The 18,709-nt window shown below is 36.2% G+C and overlaps 1 protein-coding gene across 1 annotated transcript; it reads left to right on the forward strand.

The window, feature by feature from the left end:
• Positions 1-14,027: 14,027 nt before the first annotated feature.
• LOC121423278 (urotensin-2 receptor-like) lies at positions 14,028-17,085 on the forward strand. Its single transcript, XM_041618611.1, has one exon. It carries the CDS (start codon positions 15,189-15,191, stop codon positions 16,242-16,244), a length of 1,056 nt encoding a protein of 351 aa, XP_041474545.1. The 5' UTR covers positions 14,028-15,188; the 3' UTR covers positions 16,245-17,085.
• The last annotated feature ends 1,624 nt before the right edge of the window (positions 17,086-18,709 follow it).

Here is an 18,709-nt window from a genome sequence, read left to right on the forward strand (position 1 = left end):
TTCCTACTCAAGAAGAGAGTATTCAGAGAGTCGTAGAATATCGAAATGAAGAAAAAGCAATAGCTATTAAAAGGAACAAGTTAGACAAGCATTTATTAAAATGGGAGAGAATGTACCGAAATGGCAGGACTGAGGGCGATATCCAGGTGTGATTGGGAGAAAGTGACTGTGTAGGTGTGTGTGAGGGTGTATGTGAGGGTGTGTGTATGTGTGTTTTGGGGGGAGGGATAATGAAGTTTTCCTTTGGGATGGGTGATTCTTTGGGATGTTTTTTTTATTTATTTATTTTTTTTTTTTTATTTTTTTTTTTTTTACTTGTCGATTTCTTTTTTTTTGATTTGCTTTGTCTTTGATGAGTGCAAGCCAAGTAATCACATATAGTTTTAAATCATTGTTGAATATTTGATATATGAAAGGAAAAGTTTTAGGCATATTATATGTTTTTTTTTAAGGGGATCCTAGTGTCAGTATATCTATTTGTTAATTGGCTTGTTTTGGATTTGGGTCTACTTTGTTTTGTTCTTTCTTTGTATTCCATGTATAAATAGCCCTCCACAAATGTGCAAGGGAAGACTTTTTGATTGGGGCGGGGGGGGGGGGGGAGGAGTGGTGTTTCAAATTTTTTTTATAACTGATTTCATTGTTTCTCCTTTAAGTTATATATGATTTATGCTGGTATTAAGTTAGTGAAAAATGTCCAAATATGAAATGTAAAATATTATGTGTTTTGAAATGTTAATTTGAAATGTTATATATTTTTGTTCATGGAATCAGAATAAAACAATATGAAAAAAAAAAAAAATTAAGATATAATTAAGAGGATTTATTTCTCCATTTATCAAATCAGCGCTTGATGAAAAAAAATTAACAATAAAAAAGGATTTTTTTTTTCTTTTTCATAACTGTGTGTAAGAATTAATGAAGAGTGCAAACCCGCAGCTAAAGATGAAAATTATGATTTTTGCGTTTGAAAAAGGAATGTTTGTTGGAATCCTTAAATAGAATTAGTAAATCATTTATCAGAAGTTGGCACGAATATTCATCACCGGGTAAAGACATGCAAGATTCACTCTCTACATGTGTTGAAAACTGCATTAATATGGTAATAGAATAGGATGGGGTAATAATCACCTTCCGTGGTATTCCCTTTTCTGCTCCTGTATTCCTTTGTGTTTTCCCTTTATTCATTTATTTATTTTTTTACTTGAGCTCCCTTTTCCATTTTTACGCTCCCTCCCCCCGAAAGTGGAGACGGGGGCACATGCCCCCCCCCGCTATATACACCACTGAGGAAGACAAATACAGGGCTTTGGAAGGACGAGGAACGACAAAAACAAGGTTATTTTGTGTGTGTGTGTGTGTGTGTGACTATGTGTGAGTTTTACTGTATGTAAGGGGGTGCGCGTGTGCGTAATGATGTGTATGTATCATAGAGTTATATAAACCTAAACACTAGAGGGCTCACTTGAGATAAATTCATGTTCCGTTTCATTTACGGCGGCCATTTTACATCAGGGCAACGGAGCGCACGACACACACAATTTACAGTGGAAAATAGAGAGCAGTCAGACGATCGACGCGACGGCGACACGAAGAAGGCAACAATGCCAAGCTCTTGTGCCTGCTATGGTTGCTCCAATCGTTGGAAGAGTGGAACGTCTATTTGTTTCCACCGGTAAGAAAGCTCCCGTTGTTATTATGAATGTAAAATTTGTTGAACTTAACGTTAAATTGGGTTGGGAAGTTAGGATGACAGAAGTTGACGTCTAGCTGCTACCTGTAATTTCTGTATGTGGGACTGTACAATTCCAATTGCTGTGTTTTGTGGGCCTGAACTTCTGTCTTCTGAAGACGAAGCTATGCACTACATTGCGAGTCAGAAAAAACGTTGCACTTTTTAAATTAGGTATTCTTTTTTTCAAGAAAATGTAGGATTCAGAGAGAGTTTCTAGCATGTATGGATAGGCCTAGATAGATCTAGCCTAGCTAGGCTAGAGTAAATATTTCTGTCACTTGTCTTTCTCTTGGAAAAATTTTGTTTCAGTGTTGACAATGACAATTGACATGTTGGTTGTGACGTGCAAAACAGCCATGCTCATGTCCATGGCATGACAGCCATTGTTTGTAAAAGTGTAAAAACCCATTTGCGCCAAGTCAGGTGATTACCTGCTGATTCAGAGTCAAAAGTATTCATACAAATCCGAACGTTTATAGGTCTACGCGTAAACTTTACGCTCATTATTTGTGTTACTGCTCTTGTGTCTGTTTCAGCAGGTAATCACTTGACTTGGCGCGAATGGGTTTTGACAATTTATCAAATATAGAAATTAGCCTGAAGTAGTTGAATTTTGATTTGGCTTAGACCATAATGAGCTGCAAAACATACAGCTCTAACAGGAGACAAGTCCTCTACTCATTACCTCAGGTGAGGGTTTGTGTTTGGTCCACTCACTTTCACCACCGTTACACTACGCTAATCCTCAACTAGTGGAGGGTCACGTAGTGTAACGGGAGTGAAAGGGAGTGGACGAACACAAACCCTCACCTGACGTATCTACTCATTAAATCATGTAAGGTGTTCTTAATGGCGGTGTGTGGCTGTATACACTGCCAAATACAATTAGACTAGACTAGTCCTAGGTCTAGTTAGATGCACTCAAGTCTTAATTATCCAATGTACAAGGTTATGATATAACCTTGTCCTCAGAAACCACTGTGTGGTGAAATTACATGAATAAGATTGTCAATGTTTGGCTTTTTTTCTCTTGATCTTGAATGAATAATATGCTTGATTTTTTGGTACAGTCAGATTTTACTAATAGTAATTCGTCATAAAAAATATGCCTTGGACCAAAACTAAATTTAATTCTTTAAATAATTTTTTTGTGATTAAAAAGGGAGTCTGTGGAGATGGCGATCTGCATCAATTTCAGTTTCCACCAATAAAGGTCACAAATAGGCTCAAAATTTAAGTTTTTGAGCGCTCTGGTGGATAAAAAAATGATTCCTAAGTCTATAATGATAACAAATCATAACTGAATGGAACTGGGTGTTGTTTTTTTCACAAAAGTGATATTTTAAACACTTTTTTGAGTGTGTGTTGTATGTTGCATAGACTCACCACGGACAGGGTGGTTGCAGAGTGCAAGTGTCTAGGATGCATTACCATTGTGAGCTGTGCAAATGTGTGTAATGTTTTCGTCTCATGTGTTTTCTCTCTTTCTAATACTTTACATTTTTTATATTTTGATTTTTTTTTTGGGGGGGGGGTTAAAATTTTAACATAACACCTAGCTGGACCTAAAGAGAAATTGTATTTCATGGTTTTGAATTATGTTGCAGGTTTCCATTCCATGACAATGAACTATTGCAGAAATGGTGTTCTCGTGTCAGTCGTGACCATTTCAAACCAACCAAATACCATTATGTTTGCAGTGAGCATTTCAAGAAAGAGGATTATTTGTCAGGTAGGTGACGTAGGTCTTTAATATTCCATTAAGAAAGTTAAAGAAAAATCCCTCTCTTGAGTCAGAGTGTCAATAGTAAGCCTGAGTCATATCGATTATTTTGAAAACCGGTGTTCGACAGCTCTAATTCGATCGAACATCGATGCATCGAATATTGAAGGCGGGGAAAATTTTGTCTTTTGTTTTTGCGTCGATGCGATGCGCTTTGCATATGCACTACGCACTGACGGTATGCGCTGGCGTTGGCCGGGTGAGCGTTGCACAAGCAGATGATAGAGCAAAGTTCGTTTGTATTTTCCATGATCACAAAACACACAAAAAAGGCCGGGGACCAAAGCAGAATTCTTCCCAAAATATCTTCAACAATGATATTTGCAGATGACAACATATAAGTTTAAAATGAAACGATAATAAAGACATGAATCACGCAGAGTCGATCCGAATGATTTTCGGTCAACTAGCATTCGCAGTCCATTCACTAGCCCCGTCCGCAGCTCCGTACACTCACTCTCCCGAAACGACAGGCGTGCTTGACGTCAGCGCCAGCAAACAATTGCAATCAACGGAGAGCGCTGTAACTTGCCTGAGATTGTGTAGTTGGATCCAAAATGAGCTCCAAATAAATTTATGGGAATAAATACGTAATTTTCTCTGGATGGTCATTTGAATTGCTATTCAATGCTGATATAACGATTGTGAGGAAAGATTGTGGAATATGAGTTATGACGATGTTCGATAATTAATCCTGATAATGACAATCCAGTTTTTAGACGCAATTGAGCATGCGATCAAAATGAATACGAATGTGTCGAATCGAGCCCTAAATTCATCTAAATTATTACGATTTAACAAGATTTTATGGTCATACTAAGAATATTGACGATGTCAGCAAAGTATGTTATGTCAATATGGAAGAAATAATACTGGGATTATTTCTATTGTTCCATCTCTGGACGTCTCCTCCAAGCTCCGAGAAAATAAGCACAATGCGCATGCGTGTTTGATGACGTATGACATATTTTCCCATTCATGAAATCAGAGCCCAAAGTTGGGCACAAACTAGCTTCAAATTGATGGGAAAAAATATCAAACGCAATTTTCTCTGTTTTGTCATGTAAAATGATATTATATGGTGATATTACGAACTTGAACAGAGTTTTTGCATGTAGACAATGTTCGAGAATCAATCCTGACGTGATGATTATTTTTTTTAGACAAGTGCACTAGCTCGACTCAAGAAGTCAAGTCGATCGTCATGAGATGTCCGCCATTGAAAATTGAAACGAAATACAAACGTTTCACATCAAGCTCTAAATTCATATTAATGATTATCATATGCAAATTATTGTTAAATATTACGATTAAATAATGTTCTATGGTCATGATTTTAATATTGTTCATGAAAGCAAGATTTATTTTACGTTGATCGCGTCAATTTCCGGCCATTTTCTGGTTTGATTAAAGAACAGTACTGCGCATGCACGATCGATGGCCATGACTTCCATTCATGAATTCATCGTGCATAAATTATCTCGGCACGAGCAGACGAGTAAGACTCGAACTATGATCGAAATAAACTTCAAATTAATGGTGAATAGCATCATAATTACTAATTCGGTTTCATTTTGGGGGCAATAGAAATCAAGTAAGTAGTAGTAAAGTTGGACATTACTGATATTTTGATGATTGATTGTGTAAACCAAACGAATCGGCCGGCCGACGTATTTTTTTTTTTTTCGATGCACCGATTTTGCAAAATCTGCACCGGTGTTCGATGACATCGATCGAACACCGATTTTAAAATCGATTCGACTCAGGCTTAGTCAATAGTATGTTAATGTAATACAAAAATTTGGAATTTTTTCTATTAGTAACACGTAATGAAGGATGAATGCGAGAACATGTAATTTCAATTGAACAAATATTGGTAGTTCAAGCATATCTTTACTTTTTTTTCCAAAACTTTAAAATTTTGTTAAAAAGAAGAAAGAAATCGTAATGTTGGTCTCTTTTCCTCTGTCTGCATTTCAAAGATATGGCCATCCTGCAGTCTGCTTTAGATTCTCTTTGGCATACAATATTTCATATGTGTGATGAAAATGATGTATCTTGTTGGTCTTATGTTTCGTGTTATATGCTCTAAGCTATTTTTGGTAAAAGAAGTGGTAATTAGAAGAAAACACTCTCGAATGTATTCTCATAGTTGACCCTACATGTAGGTTAAGTTAATATAGAACATGCTGTTACGAAGTGCATTTGCAGCTAATTAACCAAGTACATGGTCTGCAATAATAAGTGTCCCAAAAATATTTTAGCAGTGAATTGTCAAAGACTACATGTACATGTATATGAGTGTAAAATATTTTTTTTGTGGGGGGGTTAAAGTTAAATTTTTCTTGAATATTAAAGGGGAATCCAACCCAAATAAAAAGTTGTATTTAGAGGAAAAAGAAGGATCAGACAAGTTGATCGGTGAAAGTTTGAACAATATGGGTCAAACGATCAAGTTATGAATTTTCAAAAGTTGTGGAAATCGGTAATCACTATACCTATCTGGCTATCACCTATGGAGACTTCAAATTGGCCGCACATCAAATTGGCCGCACATCAAATTGGCCGCACATGTGATGTTATAATGATGTCAGGCATACACTTCTACTCTTCCATGTGCCCCAATACATAAAATGACTAAAATCTAATTTTTTAAAAAGTTTTATTTCAAATTATGTTTTTCTTTCATGTGGACATAAAACAATATGCCACCTGGGATATATTTTGATTACTGCCCCAAGGGAATAGCTACTTAAGAGAAAACCAAAAATCCCTGATAATTAAGTTCATGGCCTATGAGGAAGTTGTCCTTGCCCCATGTCATAATTTACTTACATAGTTGCCAATTTTAAATTTACATAAATGTAAATATCAAATTGGCAAGATCTTAATTTTAAAGGAACCATAACTTCCTTATTGCTCAGTGTCCGATTTCTTTCAAACTTTCACCAATCTGTTTTACTTATTTTCTCTTTTCCCACACAACATGTTATGACCAAGGTTGGATTCCCCATTAAATAAGGAAAATGAAACCGCACATTCCATAGTAGTGTGGAAGAAGTCATTTTTATTCTGGACTTACACCTGTGTTTAGCATATACATGTATTTATGAGATTACCATCCTCTGTGTTTTGAGAAAAATGAGTTAATCTTCTTGCATCTTGAAGCTAAGAAATCTTATAGACAGTTGAAAAGAAAATATTTCTTACTTTGTTTTATATTATATGTTTCCTCTGATGTTATTTTTCACTGCAGGTGTTCATCCAAGGGACGACAGAGAAAACTACAGACATACCCTGACGGCACAGGCAGTCCCTTCTTTGTTTCCGTGTCATCCACCCCTCAAGCAGCCTGTCATCCATCAGAGGAAGCCTCCCATTAAAAGAAGTCTGCCAGCAGAGGATACGGTACCATCTGAACCTTCACCCAAAAGGATTCACAATGACCATTCATACAATTTGAATGAGGAGTTGATGAGAGAAAAGCTGCAAGACACTCAGAAAAGGCTTGCTGAAACAACAAAGGAACTAAAGTCTGCGAAAAGAAAAATCAAGACGAGAGAGAAGAACATCTCATCTCTCCTTAAAAAAGTGAGAGATCAAAGCATGATCAGTAAATCTCAATTGGACATGCTAAATGAGAATTTTGATGAGAGCACACTTGTTCTCATTGAAAATGAGCTGAAGTCACTGAAACATAGCACTCAACTTCAAGGCATGCGGTATTCTGATGACTTAAAGAAATTTGCTGTCACTGTACATTTTTACAGTGCACAAGCTTATGAATATTTGAGGAAATTCCTTCACCTTCCCCACCCTTCAACAATTCGGAGATGGTGCTCCAGCATTGATTGCAAGCCTGGATTCCTGACAGAGGTGATCCAACACATCAAAGAGAAGGTGGAACAGAATGAATACATGAAAGATTGCATGCTGATGCTAGATGGCATGGCTCTGAAGAAAGAAGTTGTTTTTGATCCAAAGTCTGGAAGCTATGCAGGTTTTGTGGATTGTGGAAACTTTCAGCCTTCCTCTGGAGACGATCTGGCATCTGAGGCTTTAGTATTCATGGTTGTAGGCCTAACAGGACACTGGAAGTACCCTGTTGCTTACTATGTGACAGACCATCTTGGTGGAGAAGCTCAGTCCGAGATTATAAAGCAACTCATCTGCATACTAACAGATGCTGGTCTGAAAGTGCGAGGAGTAGTGTGCGATGGCTCCTATGCCAACCAGTACACTTCATCATTACTTGGATGTTCACTGATTCCTGGAAGAATGCAGACATACTTTAAGCATCCCAGCAATCCTGATGAAAATATTCACTTTCTATTTGATGCATGCCATCTTGTGAAGCTTGTGAGGAATAACTTTGCACAGTTAGGTGTACTCTATCAAGGTGGTGACAGGATTTCATGGGAGTATATCACCAAGTTACAGAAGTTGCAGGAAAAGGACAATCTCAACCTAGCAAATAAACTTACGTGTAAACATATCCAGTGGCAACAACACAAAATGAATGTAAAAACAGCAGTCCAAACTCTGAGTTCTTCTGTAGCTGATGCTATTGACTTCTGTAGAGAAGACTTAAAGTTACCAGATTTTGCAGGAAGTCAAGCAACGACTGCGTTCATCCGCAGAATAGATCGTCTATTCGACTACCTTAATTCGAAGTCGACAGCAGGTAAAGGATTTAAGAGTCCAATGACGCTTAACAACTTCGATGAGAGGAGACGATGGATGCTTCAAATGAAGGAGTATATAGCATCTTTGAAGGATCCGTCTGGTGCAAGGATTTGCTTTGGTCGCAGAAAAACTGCCTGGGTTGGTCTCATGATCACTATTAGTTCTGTTCTACATATCTGTGAAGATCTGTTAACTTGTGAGAAACCCTTCAAATATGTACTCACATTCAAAATGTCTCAGGACCACTTGGAGATGTTCTTCAGTAGAATTAGACGACGCAATGGGTGGAATAACAATCCAAATTGCCTGCAGTTCAAATGGTCCCTTAGAGCCATCCTTTTGAAGAATGATGTTATGCCATCCAAGAAGGGTAATTCTGTCATAGATGAACCACTAAACACTGTCTTCCACCATTCACCATCGTCTTCTTCAATTCATCTTGATGAACATTTGCAAAAATTTGCTGAGTTACTCTCCACACCATCAGAGTACCATGATCATGTCCTTCACTACATGTCTGGATATGTTTCGCGTCATGTCATCAGAAGCTGCAAGTGCACCCAGTGTTCCCTTGCACTCCATCGAAATGCCCCCAATTCTTTGCATCTGACTGGTATTGGCTCCTTCACTGAGAGGAAAGACAGAGGGGGCTTAGTCAAGCCAAGGACAGATGTATATGAAATCATCAAGTGTACAGATAAAATTCTGAGGTAAACAAATTCACTAACTTGTTGTTTTGTTTTTAAATTTCCTGAATTTTTGCAAAGTGTTAGCTAATACTAATGTTTGTTTGAATGTTTTCTATATTGAAGTTAATTTGTTATAAAATATGACATGCACATGTTCTGTTCACCAGTCAACATTTATGTTATGATTTTTCTTCTTTTGTAAAACAAGATTTCAATTCAAAATTCCCTTTGCTGCATTTGAGCCTTTATTATATGGACATATTGCCATCAATAGTGTTTCCATTCGTTTTTATTGCTGATGGTGTTGATTGTTACATTCATTATTATTATTATCTTTAATTATGATAATAATGATTAATTATTCTTTTAATAATTATTACTATAATTATAATTATTACTATAATTACAATTATTATTACAATTACTATTATTATTATTATTATTTCTATTGTTCATATAATTTTATTAGTGCCAGAACTATTCAGTTTCTGCAAACATACTTTGCAAATGCTACAAGAATAGCCAGCCATTTAAAAAAAATGGGCAAAATACATGTATGTACAGGAATGCACTTTTGCCTTTTTCTTTCACGAGCTTGTCAATATTTACTTCAAATTTATCACTATACATGTATTTTATGTCTCTGATGTTTATTACTTTTTTACGTATGATAAGTTATAAAAGAAACTCATAATATCAGCTATGAAGAAATTTTGTTTCCCTACATCTTTAACAGTTTTATTGTTCATTTTTCTTGTTCCTACAGTTTGTTTATGCGTTCACATTTTTCTCTCTTTACCAGGAAAAAATTGTCAGGTAAGATGATTTCATTATGTGATCAGTTTTTAAGGACATGTTCAAGTCCTGACTTGTATGTTTGTTTCATTGTTGTTTCATATCTTCAAATTATGTTTACCACACATAATTGATGTGATCTATAATCTCATTTAACTCCTAAAGATTTTGCAGTTATTTTGCAAAATTAAGCATTGTATTGATGTTGAATTCTCAAGTATCGAACAGCATGTAAAATGATAAAATATTTCATAGAAATACTTCTGTAACTATTTCTGCAAATGTTTAATTAACATAACTGTTTTTTTCCTTTGCCTTACAGAAACACATTGTGCGCCAACTCCAACCCAATGAAAGTGTCTAAAGATATCCTACACGGCGTTCAACAAAATGTAATCGAATCAGTAAGGCATAAGGTGTTTAGGGACTTGGAGCAACATTTTTATGATCAATATTTAGAAGATGAAGATGACCATTGTGTACAGCTCATTAAGCATATCAGTTCGTTGTACATTAAGACTATTACCCATCATCACGGCAGGCTGTTCACTCGTCGTTATGTTAATAACAATCAGCCATCAAGAAGACATAAATTAACTAAGACAATTTTGTTCCTAGGTCAGTAAGTTTGCGGAAACTCACTATAACTTATATTCTAGGCTGGGGCAGCTGCTTTTTTTTTGCTGTCAATCGTAATGGTAAGCAATGTGTCTGATGTGACAAGACTACAAATGGAGAGCTGCAAAGCAGCCCAGTTCGTACCATCTGATCTTGCATTTTGATTTTTTTAAATTATTGACAATGGATTGGGGGCGAGGTTTCGTATGAAAAATCAGTGTTGTCCATAATTAAAAACAACCACTATTGCAAGACCAGAGTGTATAGGCTGTGAAATGGTGGACTGCGATCAGATCATCGTTTGTAGTCTTACATGTATATCAGATGTATTATGTTTGCGGTTGACACCAAAGGACAATATCTGCAGCCCTATCCTAGATTATAGGCTAACTGTTGGGATTAAAAAAAAACAGAAGAATGTCTGATATGCAAAATCACATAATATCAGGGATATTGTTATATCACTTTAAATATTGAGTTTCCACTGTATACCCTGCACATGATTTTAGGCTTGAATTACATTTATTGTCATTTTCCATACCAGAATTTTTTCAAAAAAATGTAAATTGTTTTGGGGTCCTCCATTTATCATTCTGTCTATTTGACAGATCAGTTTTAAACTTTGATCATGTATGCATATAGGAGTGAGGAGGATCTGATTAAAGTTAAAAGGATTAACTTCAGACTTGGTTTATGTATGTTTATGGGAAACACACAACTATATTTTGGAGTCACAAAAACAAAATCAGATATGTGATGTTGTATATGGAAACAGAAAACTAGGCAGTACATTTCCGCTCTGGCACTTGCGGAAGCATACATGTCATTCAACTTTGCGCAGTCAAAGATTCAACCTGACAATTATAGCTTTTCTAAACATGTTTGTATATCACTCAAACTTGAACTGTAAAAGCCAACCTTGCAATTTATGTTCGATTTGTATAGGCATAGGGCGAGAGTTAGATATATGTACTTGCTTTATTGTTCCAGGATTGAGTCATGAATCCAGTTACAAGGTTAACACTTCAGAACAATTGCCATAGGGGCTTGTTTTGTACATGTAGTCATGTACTACCATTTTGATATACATGTATGTGCATCCCCTAAAAATAATGAATTAAATGAATGAATGGATAAATGATTGAAAATATGAATTAAACAACTATAATTCAAAAGTATTCGCATCGACAATATGGGAGCAAAGTGTATATCACTTGTATGATATTCTTTTGGATGTATACAATGCATTTCCTAAATGGTTAGATTGCCCTTTTGAATATGTATGTACTGTAAATTGGGGGCAAATTGGACAGGAGACATAACCTACAACAGTTTTAAATAACATTTACATATTTTTGCTGAGCTATTGGTTTTTTTCTGAAAATACATGTTTATGATATGAAAGGAGTTGAGTAGAGGCATCATTTTATAACATACAAAAATATTTTCAGATAAACCAACTGAAAAAATGATTTTGAAAATGTGTAGATTTCACCCATGTTAACAATATGCCAACTTTTTGAAAGTAAATAAAGACTTTCTGTCAGAAAGGTCACATCCCTCAAGGGAGAAAAGTTTTTTTCCAACACCGAAAGCCAAGGGACATCTATGCCTTCTTGGACTTTCTGATATGGTCTACTTGCATATTCCGATATGCATGCACATTTCTATATTAATGAAATATAATGTGTATATAAGATAATACATGTATATGATATATATATAATATGTATAATAGTAATATATATAATAGAAATATAATATATATTGTAATAATATATATAATAGAAATATAATATATATAATTGAATATTGAAAATACTGCTGCTTTTCATAGAAGATAACTTTATTACAGAATAATTTTTGTACTGAAATACATGCATTGTTATGAGGTTTTATATAACAACAAAGGCCCCCCCAAAAAAAAAAATAAGTAAAATAAAAATAGATAAATAAAAAGGAGGAAGGAGATAGGACAAGCAACATATCCTAGTTATGTAGCTATGATACAAGACCTTCACTCCCGTCATAAGGCTCCATTGTTTGTGCTCTGAATATGGGTATTTATCTCTCTTCCTTTCTTTATTTTCAGATTATTCTTCCCTCTCATTCTTTTTTTTTCTGTACTTGGTCTTCTTGCTCCTTTATTTTTCTGTATAATACCTACATTTGAATCGTCCGCCGCCAGCCTATCAAGTTTGATGATGATGCTGATGATAAATACCATGTATTCTAATGCTGTAGTAGTATTACACAATTCAGTTACTGATTCCTGTGCAACAAATTTTCTTTCCTTTTTTCAAGTAAACAGAAAGGTGTTAATGGAAATTAAATGACATTTAATAATCGATTCTGTTCAATAGAAACTGACATGCATACCCCTTTTATTTTTGATCTCCAATGAATGAAAGAGGTGAACAATTTTGTTTGTGTGTTTGTTTTTTATTGGTGGAGGTGGTGGAATTAGACATTGGATTGGAGGAAGATGAGAATTTAAGAGAGCTATTTATGTGAAGAAAAGAGGAGTGAAAAGGTGAAAATAAAATAAAATGATCTTGACTGAAACAATGAGGTTTTGCTCAAAATTACTCCTTTTATCTATTTTTTCTCCTGTACTCTACAAATAAACTGTATTTGTCAAATTCTGTAACTTGAAAATTTGACAAATACAGTATAATTATGGGTATATTGTTCATGAACATTTTCGGGGGGGGGGGGGGGACCTTGTTTGAAGTATCATTAGTGGCAGCAACATGATTTTGGCAATGGGGGGGGGGGGGGGCGGGAGCAGAGGCGCATTCATGGCCGTATGCAGAGTTTTTCTGGGGGCCAAGACACATTTTTCAAACAAACTTGAAAGAGAGGGAAGAAATCAAACGAGCTTGTCATTAGGGTGCTTTCTCATTTTCTGAAGTGAAATTGGAGGACTTCTTGCACACTTTTGGTGAATTTTGGGGAAACTTTCATTTAAACAAAATGTTAGTTAAAAGGAAATAAGAATATCCCCCATGTACGGCCGTGGGCGCATTTGCTATATATTTTTTGTTCAATTTAAAAAAAAAAGGCGGGGAAATACCCTCTTTGTGATGCTACTGAAAATCAACTGGAACATTTGATTGGTGAGTTGGGTCTCTAGAGCGATTCATGTTGTACTGACATGGAATTATTTGGATGTTTTGTGTAGATATATTTTACAATGCATATAAATCTAGGCTTATACATTGACAGAATAATTGATTTAAAAAATCGTTTTGATATGGGGAATGAGAGAGAGAGAGAGATACAGTCAGAGAGCATAAAATAAAACGACAGAACAAGAGAAAAAAAGTGCATGGAGATGGGAGAAAATATTTAGAGCGTACGAGACTTCAGTGCTTCAGCTATTCGCAGTAGAAATTATTGCTTTTATTTTCATCCATAAACTGTAAATATTGCTCTTTTTTAATTTGCCTTGTTTTTTCCTACTCTTCCTGTCATTTCAACCTTTTTTATTGGAGTTTTACTCTTAGCCTGCTCTTGACCCTCGACGGTCCCAATGCCTTTACACGTTGTAGCTTACGCGACTTCCGGGTTAGTTGCCCTGATCCGCGCGTGCGAGCCCATCTTCAATTAGGGACCTTTCATTTGTACGCGCACTATGGGGAGCGCGCGCTCTAGTTTAGTACGTATTTAACTCTATGGTATGCATCCAAATCTCGCACTCAGACTGGACTCATTACGCTAGGCTTCGCCGTGATTGGACGCATCTCTCGGCAATTTACGAACATCTCTAAAGTGTCACGATCCCCCGCCTCAGAGTAACTTTATAGGGACATTGAAGTGGTTCTGTCCGAGCAACGGCTCTTCATCCATCGATTTCCTCCGTTCAGTAGCAGAGCATTCCTAGTCTTTTGCGTCACGAATAGCGATTAAAACTCACCAAGCTAGCATAACCTTCCCCCTCTGGCCACCACATCTAAGCTGTTTGTAAATCTCATAACAGGCAACGTATATAAACAGGAGAGCCGCAACCTCACGGAACAACGAATGGAAAATAAACGTCTACTTTTTTTAACTTCCTTAGACAACTTTGGACGCTTTAGGCGAATTTGTTTTGTTTTTCATCAATAGCAGTTATTGTTAAAGCCACTGAACCTTGCAATAGCAGGATATTTCTACTGGATTAATTAGGGTTCGAATCACCTGTCGGATTGATTTCACCCCTAACTATCTACAACATGAATTATGGCCGCAACCATGTTATACTATGCTAAATGTAATGGAGCAGTATAAACATCTTACGGAAAACCTGGGAGCAGCAAGCTGTGGATGATACAAACCATTTTCTTTTGGATATTAAGGTATCAAGGAAATTCCAAGTGGAGTCAACCGATAGTATTGATCTTCCAAAGACCCACCAACGGGACTTTCATGACTATACAGATATTTTTGAATACATAAAATGAAATTTTATCGCCATCTTCACTTGATCTAGCGGTAGAAGATTCCTATTATTTCCCTTGACAACAGAGAAACAAAGGAAGCGTTTTCAAATCGATATCTACTTTAGATGTAAAACTGTCAAGTCTTTGGTGAACAACACATGGGCAGTGTACGTGCACCGAATTACAATTTGCGCTTTAAATATTAAAGTATTTCGATCTCCATGCAGGTGAAGGGTTTTTACTCGATGCAATCTTGCTTCAAGCCATTTGAAAGAAGCACCTGGATATTGATATCTCTTTTCATTTGATCAGAAGGAGGAATACTATCTCATAATGATCTGTAGATGTGATTGACTACTGCAGCTGGAGCAAGACTCTTACATCAGATTGTCGTTTGTCTCTAGAATCTTAGTTCTTTAATACTTATTCCGAAAGTAACATTTATTTTCATTTTAACAATGGCGGGAACTCCTTGGCTATACAATTCACTGCCTAACATTTCAAGCAACAGTTCACTTTTAAGCAATTCATCTTTAGAGCTGGATGATGATGTCATGTTCAATTCGTTTCTCGTCTCCGGATTCCTGTGTATTTTCGTTGTTGGTGTCTTTGGAAATAGCATCGTTATTTTGCTGACATTCCGACCAACTTGCAGTGTAAGCGTTAACACTATCAACACCTACATCGTCAATGTTGCCTTTTCGGATTTGTTGTATATCTTTGGCTGTCTGTTTTACACTCTAACGAATTACAATCAGAAAGGTTGGATGTTTGGAGATATCGGTTGCAGGCTAATTTTGGGTCAGGATATTTTAACCATGCACGTGAGTACATTTATCCTAACTATCATGAGTGTGGAGCGTTATGTTGCAGTCGTGCACCCGATGATCTCCTTACGCTACCGAAGCGTTGGCTTTGCTCGTCGGATCAGTGCGGTGGTGTGGCTTACAGGTGTGGTGATTACTTTGCCCATGGTGATCTACATGACCGAGGTGCGCATCGGTGACAGGGACAAGTACTCCTGTACTTGGACGCTGGAAGCTGACCGGTCTCTCCCGAACTACATGCTCGCCATCTTTCTCATCACATTCCTCATTCCCTCTATCATCACTGCCTCCGTTTACATTCTTCTCCTGTTCCATTTTCTAAACCTGGTCAGTCCCGCCCATTCTGCCAATCGCCGAATCAAACGCTCCAAGCGCAAGGTGGCCCAGATTATCTTCGTCATCGTATTCATCTTCTGGGTTTGCTACATTCCCTTCTGGACCTACCAGCTGATAATCTTAAGAGACGTGAACTTTGATTCTAACAACATCATGGGACTTGTCACTTTGGTTCTGTCCTATCTGAACTCCTGCGTCAACCCATTCCTATACACACTCCTACCCCGACGTTACAACATGTGGAAGAGGATATGTAGCAGTCGAAGTCGACGGACATACACTCCAGTGCATGTCCAGCTAGGAGTCGTCAAGAGAATAGGCCATGCCCACAATGGACACGCAGTCCTATGAACTTTACGTCGGGTGCAGTTACCTGAACCCGAAACATGTTCATCTAGCACCTCATGAACTCTTCTCAGATAGAACTTTTGATCGGCCTATACATAAATGTGCCTTTCTCGACTTCCTGGGAACAGAAAATATATTTTTAATTTTACATCGTTCCCTCTGACCCCATTAAATTTCATACTTATCAGGACATGTTATCAAAAGTTATGCAGCTCTAGGTCTCCACCAAAAATGCCACAGGTCAAGAAAATCACAATGACCGGGTAAATCTTAATTTTGGCGATATACAGATTACAATTGATAGATGCTAGAAATGCATCTTAAATGCAATATTATAATTTTACGGGAAACTATGATTTTATTCCTTTAGGTCTTTGTGAAGATGTGTTGTTAGGTGTATAGTTTATGTATTAGTAGAAATGACATATTAGACTGAATTAACGTTTTGTAAATGTTAAAGTATGTTAAAGATTATTATTTCGAATTTCTTTTTACTCATCCGTTCTAAATAAAACCAATAGGGTGTATTTTGATAGCCATTGTTTAGTTAAACCTGTGCCAACTTAGACCACACTTATATAAAGTGATAGTTGTCAACTGATTCACCAATCGAAAATGATTCTCATTTTGCTTTAAAAAACAACAACATAAGAATAGAATTGGAAACACAAAAATATTGGGAATTAATTGAATGAATGGATACGTCATTCATATTAATATATGGAAGAAATATTATGAAGAACAGCATTTCGTTGAAGTGTGGTTTAAAATCCTAGTTTGGGCTAGGGTCAAACTTAGGTTTTATCATGCCACCAATCAACTAATACTTACAACAATAATGGTATAAATATGTACATATATTTTCATGATACTTTCATAATGTATCTATCATAACACTTTCCATTCGTACTTTAACGCAAAGAAGTATGCTTATTTGCACATTTTGGACTTTATCCTGCTTTCGAGTATATAACTGTTACTGGTTTTATTATTGTCAACATTAGCGCACAACTGCAAAATTAACTTGTGTCTCAAACAATAAAACAATGACTTCAACACTTCCTTATGGATGTAAATCAACTAACGTAGTTCGAATAAAGATCGATTAAGTTTGCAGTATTCCACAATAACCGGTTTGTTTCATCTTTCCAACATCTGAAGAATAAATAAATCCGGTTACATTGGAATACCGCCGTCTTCATTGACCTTTTCCCTCCATTAATATCTTAGTTCTTCAATACACTGTATACAGTTTGCTCTTTAAGACAAGCGTTCACGATATGCACAAGCTTGATAAGGATCGCCTAATAAAGTATATGATAATAATGGATGTCTTTGTGACGCCCCCTCCCCCACATAAAAAAACCCCAGAGAGATGTTTGAAAGAGCCGTTTGATAACTGATGGTAAGTTCTCTGACAAAAAAAATAATACTTTTCTAATAGGAAAACTGTCGTTAACATTTCAAATTTTAGATTTGATATCAAATTTAGCTGATAGGAATAATACTCAAGTGAGAATCTGCTTCAGCACGCAAGAATGGCCAGTAGCCGTTTATAAAGTGTGTATCTTATGAGCGGCTTTTATCAAATATCATTAAGTACAGTCTTTCGTATATTGCACCCACCTCTCTGCTTATAATTAACAAACGAATAATTATAGAGTTCTTCTGACTTCTAATATTCATGAATTATATTCTTTACTCTGTTTGCTCTGGATGTTGCTCTCCTGGCGAATCGAATAACTGAGATAAGGCTATATTTGTCAATTTTGCCATTGCTCGTATTAATGTGTATTCTATTACATTTCGTGTTACTTTCAAACTTCTTTAAAAAAAAACGCGCATGCATTTGCAAATTTGATTTCTTGTAATTCTTCCTTTTGTTACTATATGCTATTTGAATGGGTGCTGGTCAGTATTATTGTTTGATTGATGTAATGAAGTCCGTTACCATACATGCAAGAAGAGTTGTTATTACTGCTTTAAAATGCACAGGTCACGTACCAACACAAATTGTATTAAACATTTATTTATTTTGGTATACTTGCTAATTGTAAAATGAGGGGGGAAAATAAAATAAAAATGAAAAGTGACAACTCGTATGATTGTTTTTGTTTGATTTGATGTTCTTTAAACTTTATTTTGGAATGTATCATAATCGTTGTTTTCAAGGGGTAGGCGAACGTTTCATGAAAAAAAAAAGAATGTCCAAACATGGTATGGTTCACCAATGCCACAAAATTGTGTCAAACGCACGCGGAAATTCAGAAGCTTCAAAAATCGTTCGTGAGAGTCGTTTTCATTCGTCGCATATTGACAAAAAAACCTCGCGAACGTTTCCCGCTTCCTAAGAGTTTTTTTTACCGCGATCAAAAGCTTCGTCATATGCATGCGTATATGACCTTCGCAAAAGGCATATTCGGAAAGTTCCACAAGACACAAGTGTGCAAACAGTTCACTTTAATATT

Source organism: Lytechinus variegatus, chromosome 10 (genome assembly GCF_018143015.1).
Source record: "Lytechinus variegatus isolate NC3 chromosome 10, Lvar_3.0, whole genome shotgun sequence".
NCBI lineage: Eukaryota > Metazoa > Echinodermata > Echinoidea > Temnopleuroida > Toxopneustidae > Lytechinus > Lytechinus variegatus.

Coding starts and splice junctions, on each gene's coding strand:
- LOC121423278 (XM_041618611.1), top strand. CDS start 15,189: ATGGCGGGAACTCCTTGGCTATACAATTCACTGCCTAACATTTCAAGC.